The 6000-nt window shown below is 49.5% G+C and overlaps 1 protein-coding gene across 1 annotated transcript in view; it reads left to right on the forward strand.

Moving 5' to 3' along the window:
* The window catches only part of RASGRF1 (Ras protein specific guanine nucleotide releasing factor 1), a 57669-nt gene extending 51914 nt beyond the window's left edge, over positions 1 to 5755 (forward strand). The window contains exons 24-27 of the mRNA XM_081888159.1: positions 1074 to 1153; positions 2760 to 2877; positions 3120 to 3188; positions 4242 to 5755. Of these exons, the coding sequence (XP_081744285.1) occupies positions 1074 to 1153; positions 2760 to 2877; positions 3120 to 3188; positions 4242 to 4334 (360 nt within the window). The 3' untranslated portion in view covers positions 4335 to 5755. The remainder of the gene's footprint in view (positions 1 to 1073; positions 1154 to 2759; positions 2878 to 3119; positions 3189 to 4241) is intronic.
* Positions 5756 to 6000: the final 245 nt, after the last annotated feature.

Below are 6000 nucleotides of genomic sequence, written 5' to 3' on the forward strand. Positions count from 1 at the left end.
AAAAGGGTTGTGGCTGAGCATCTGCTTTGCATGGAGAGGGTCAAATATTCAGCTCCTGGTGGCATGCCCAGGTAGGGACGGGAGCCCCCCTCCCCCGCAAAAGAAGAACTTTGAAGGGCCATGGCTGCCAGTAGTGTAAAGCTAGATTGGTCTGACTTGGTAGCTTCTGAGAATGCAGATTCCTTCAGAATCAAGAGAACTGGGCACCGATCCACCCAGCCCAGCACAATGACTGGCTTTGTTTGATCTTTGACTTCTGCTGCATGCCAGTCTATGTGCAGAGGCGCATGCTAGCTGTGGAGTGCTGAGATTTTTTTACTATGTAGCCACCCCCCCTCCTCCTCCTCCCCCAGCCACAGCAGAGAGATTTGCTTGGCCTCTTCTCTGCATCTCCTGCTTCCTCCTTTCATCCAGAACTCCCCTGCCAGACCACTTAGGAGGCTCAACTTCCTTCTTTGCTGTGGAACTGAGACCTGGCATTCTCCCCGCAGATACTTATCATACGCTCAGATGGTTCCTCACAACACAAAAGTGCAGCCAAACCAGATGGAGCAGATTTCTGGCTCAGCTTCAGTTTCTGCAGAGGATTCACATAAATAAAATGTTAAGCTGGAACCTCTGCGGTCTTCAGGCAATTTCACAAGTGACCTCCACTCCGTTTTTGAACTTCTGTGATGCCTTCAGCCCAGTTGTCTCTATTAGGCAACTTAGCTGTGATTCCAGCTTTGCAGGGGGTTGGACTAGATGACCCTTGGAGCCCCTTCCAACTCTACAATTCTACGATTCTAGGGTTGCAAGATGGGATTATTTGGTACAACTAATTGAACGAAGCTTCCCTGGCCAACTGATAATTTGCCCCGCTTCCTGATTTTGATTCCAAACTGCTTTTTGAATTTGCTGGGCCTGCCTCTTCACCATGTTGACCAAAGCGCCCATTTGATTTTCAGTAGCTCAGAAGCAGATCCTTGGTATCATTCCCCAAAAAGGCGCCCACCCACCCCCCACCCCAGCCTGGATTCTTCTTTCTTCCTTAACCAGAGTCTGCACTTTCTGCCTTATGTCTTTCTTTTCAGACGAAAGCTTTGATCGACAAGCTGCAGCGCCTGGTGTCTTCGGAAGGCCGTTTCAAGAATCTGAGGGAGGCCCTGAAAAAGTAAGTGACTGGCAGCAGAGCTCGTCCGCCTGGGGGTGGTGCCCATCATGCCTTTGTTTGCAGAATGTGAGACCTTGCACGGCGTCTGAGGTATGTGCATGCGCACACAGAATGACAAAGCATGGCACACCTGTGAACACCTCCAGCAAGTGCTCCTTCTCACTAGGTATTTGGCAGATATTGCCAGGACCTGAGAAAGTTCAGCTTTGTTTGTTTGTTTGTATTTATATTCCACATTTTTCCTCCAAGGAGCTCCAGGGGGCTCACCTGGTCCTTCCCTTCCTCGTTTAACCCCCTAGACAACCCTGCAAGGTAGGCTAGGCTGAGAGGGAGAGTGTCTGGCCCCCAAGGTCACCCAAGTGAGCTTCATGGCTGAGTGGGGGTTTGAACCCTGATCATTCAGGTCTTAATCCTCACAACAGCCCTGGAAGGTAGGTTAGGTTGAGAAGCAGGGATTTGAACCCTGGTCTCTCCCAGGTCTTAATTTGACACTAACCGCTGCACAACACTGTCTCTCCCTGCTCAAAGCCTCAGCTGAGGAGGAAGAGTCACGATGGGTAGCATGCTGGACAGCTGGGCCTCCAGCCCCTGGGACTTTGCATGCCCCTCATGAGCAAGGGGAAGGGAAACCAGCTATTTAACCAGGCACAAGAGACTGTAAAAGGGAAGAGGCCCTTCAGAGGGCAGGGAGGAATGTTTTGGCCTCTGCACTGAATGCAGAGAATCTCATAGGTTCCAGAGTTCTAAGACATTCCTATTTGCGCAAGGGAGAAGGGTCTGCGAAGCTGGGAACTCATTCATACTTGATGTGGACTACATTGGAAAGTACCTTATTTTTTGCTCTATAAGACTCACTTTTTCCCTCCTAAAAAGTAAGGGGAAATGTGTGTGCATCTTATGGAGCGAATGCAGGCTGTGCAGCTATCCCAGAAGCCAGAACAGCAAGAGGGATTGTTGCTTTCACTGCGCAACGATCCCTCTTGCTGTTCTGGCTTCTGAGATTCAGAATATTGTTTTTCTTGTTTTCCTCCTCCAAAAACTAGGTGCGTCTTGTGGTCTGGTGCGTCTTATAGAGCGAAAAATACAGTATGGCTTGAAACAGGGAAAGTTTTTCTCCCTCTTTCATAAGGCTACAACTGGCAGGCATCCAATGAAGCGGAACATTGGATGATTCAAGACAGATCATAGGAATCCCTTCTTCGCACATTGCATAATTAAGCTATGGAGTTCACTCAGGTGGCAGTGGTGCCTATCAACTTGGATGGCTTAAAAAGAGGATTGGACAAAGTCATGAAGGAGGAGAGGGCTATTGATGGCCACTGGCTCTGCCTCTCACAGGCATCCAGTTGGCTTCTGTGAGAACAGGATGCTGGACTAGATGGATCAGACCCTCCTTATGTTCTTAAGTACCAGACTTGATGTGAGGGTGACACAAAAGCTCTCCCTGCAGGGTGTAATCTGTGGTGACGGTTTATGAACCCATCTGAGTTGACATGGAGTGAGGACAGTGCCTGTATGAACTGTGGCCAAAGAGGAAAATCAGGAGAAAGACTATTGGGTCACATTAAGCCCGTCACATAAGTGGGACTTCTTTTCTCTCTTCCAGCTGCGATCCACCCTGCGTCCCATATCTAGGGATGTACCTGACAGACCTGGCCTTCATTGAGGAGGGCACCCCCAATTACACTGAAGACGGCCTCGTGAATTTTTCCAAAATGAGGATGGTAAGTTTCCTGGCACAGTGCCTTTTGTCAGGGAGAAAGGGCAAATCATAAGGAGGTTTCATAAGTCTGATCAGATGTCAAGAATAGCCTGACGAAAGGATAGTCCGTGAAGATGTGAACCGCCTGATTACGCCACCCACCAGCATCAGGCTCTTTTATTTCATGAGCTTTGAGTGTTTCCCCAACAACTTTTACTCCCGGGAGCACAAACATAAGCACCAATTTGTTTTCTTTCTGCACAGATCTCCCATATCATCCGAGAGATCAGGCAGTTCCAGCAGACGGCCTACAAAATTGAGCATCAGGCAAAGGTAACTTCACCGCAGACCCTTTCGGGGGGTCAGGCTTGTCCCGCCCAGAGATGAGGGTGTCTGAGAGCTCGTTTGAAAGCAGACTTCTCCACCCTGGAGTCCTCCAGATGTTTTGGAGTACAGTGGTACCTCGGGTTAAGTACTTAATTCGTTCCGGAGGTCCGTTCTTAACCTGAAACTGTTCTTAACCTGAAGCACCACTTTAGCTAATGGGGCCTTCCGGTGCTGCCGGAGCACAATTTCTGTTCTCATCCTGAAGCAAAGTTCTTAACCCAAGGTACTATTTCTGGGTTAGCGGACTCTGTAACCTGAAGCATATGTAACCCGAGATACCACTGTACATCTTCCACTAGCATGGACATGGTGGCTGGGGTTGATGGGAGCTGTGGTTCAAAACATCTGGAGGGCACGAGGTTGGGGAAGACTGTTTGGATAAAAACAATAGCTGTAGCTTGAGATCCACCTTGCAGGCTTCCTATAGGCATATGATTGGCCCCTGTGAGAACAGGATATATCCCTGAATAATTGTTCCTAGATAACCGTTGCTGAGGAAGGTACTTATAACTTCATGGAGGAGAGGGCTATCAATGGCTACTAGCCATGATGAATGCTATGTTCTGCCTCCACAGCTGGAGGAAACAATGCTTCTGAACACTTCCTACAAAACTAGCTCCCATAAAGAGAGAGAAACTATAAGCAGAGGTAGTCTGCTTCTGAATAGCAGTTGCTGGAAACTGCAGGGGAGGAGAGAGATGCTGTTGTACTCAAATCCTGCTTGTGGGATTCCCACAGGCATCTGGTTGGCCACTGTGAGAACAGGATGCTGGGTTAGATGGGCCACGGGCCTGATCCTGCAGGTGCTTCTTCTGAGGCCATTAAGAAACCCTATGGTCAGTTTGTTGCACGGTATCCCAAGACCAACAGATCTGTTCCCAGCAATCTGACAACAGGCTCACAGCACTGGGCTCTCTCCCCTTGGGTCCAGAGGGAGCAGCATTGACCCCTCGCTGCCTCCCTTTCCTTCACCCTCTCTCTGTTTTCTTTCTCTTCCAGGTCACCCAGTACCTCCTGGACCAGTCCTTTGTGATGGACGAGGAGGGTCTTTACGAGGCCTCACTCCAGATAGAGCCAAAGCTGCCCACCTGAGTCCAGAGTGGCAGCAGCCCCCTGGGGGCCCTTCCCTGTACACCATGTACCATATTGTACATAGCAGCTGTTTGTTTCTTTTGGGAACCCTCAGTTGACTTCCTCGTATGTGCTTCTCCAAGACCCCACCACCACCACCACCCCTCTCCTTGTCTTTAGAATCTGACTAGCCACCGTTTGTCCTGGGGAGTCCGGCATAGACCACTTTGTTGACTGCAGTCCTGGTTCCTATTCAGCTATGTTCTCTTTGTTGTTGATTCTTTGCGTGCGTGCACTGGGGGCGGGGGGAGGGACGGAGGGGGTGGCAGCCGGGAAAGCCACCCATGGGGGCATGTGGGGCATTGCACAAGGGAGCCCCTCCTTACCTGAGGAACAGCTGCCTGCTTTCCAGGCCTCTGCAATCTGGGCACGGCCTTCCATTTTGCCGGGAGGGGGGCTACGGAACACACACACTCACTCCGAGTCATTTCGGACGGCAACCGCTAAGTCCCCCAATACAAGTCATGTAATAAGGGAAAGCAAATTCTTGAGTACACATTTCACTGAGCAGCGGCAGGAGCAGAGAGAGCCAAGGGGACTCTGACCTCCTGTTGCCAAGGAGATAAGAGAGGCTTGAAGGAGAATCTGACCCGCTGGTGGTCAACTGGGCAAAGCAGGCTTGATAGTGGAAAGATGGTGGCTCTCTTCAGTAGGGTTTGGGTGACAGAGTAGGAAGGAGACAGGCAGACAGGTCTCCCCTGGGGAACAGGTACTCTTGATGCAAGAGGACTCCCTTTTGTGGGGGTGCTGTCTGTCCCCACATAAATGGGTAGGGAAGCAGGGCAGGGAGGAGACAACCACCATTTGGGTTTCCTGCCTCAGGCACCCAGGTGGCTTGGGCCAGCCACGAGAGGAAGACAGACAGACAGACAGAGACCAACCATATCTTTGAACCTTCCTGCTTCATCGCCCTCCTGAGAGGCTCTGTGTGAATTTCGCTCCTCCGTCCGTAGACTTTAGTGACTCTTCTTAGTAACATAATGTAGAATTAGAGAGGGGAGGGGAGGGGGGAGGGGAATGGCCAGGTGTTTTTATTACATATACTGTAATCCTGTCTAACCACTTGCTAGCAGGACTACAGTAATGTACTGCTTATTCTGTGAATATTATCACGTATTTTTTACATTGTACAGGATATAAGCCCAGGTGAATTTTTGAGTGGCAGGCATGCTCCACAGTAACGGAAAAACCAGAAGAAGAAAAAAACACACAAAACCTTTTGCTGTAAGCAATACCCATTGGTATGAGAATTCTCTTTCAAGACCTAAAATATTTCGACTTACAGCTTGTTTGTTTGGGAAAAGGAAAAAATTTCAATTTTTGTAAAAATATATGTTTCCTGATTACCTCTTGCTAATAAATCTATTCTATCTCAGGGTGAACAGTGGCTTTGCAAAGGTGTATTTTGGACCCATCAGGGTGAGCTCTTTGAGATGGGCAAGTTTGAGCAAGGGAGGTTGCTTAGTTCATTAGAAAAGCCTGGTTAAGACCCCCAAAATATGGCTAAGCAGAAGGTCATCTGAGAGGAGGACTGTCTGCAGGAACTCTATGGGAAGACAGGGAGCGGTAACTGTTGTAACCCATCAATCACCAGTTACCAGCCATGCAGCAAAGCTGGGGGCCGTAT

The sequence above is a fragment of the Podarcis melisellensis genome, assembly GCF_964234715.1.
Source record: "Podarcis melisellensis genome assembly, chromosome: 14".
Taxonomy (NCBI): Eukaryota; Metazoa; Chordata; class Lepidosauria; order Squamata; family Lacertidae; genus Podarcis; species Podarcis melisellensis.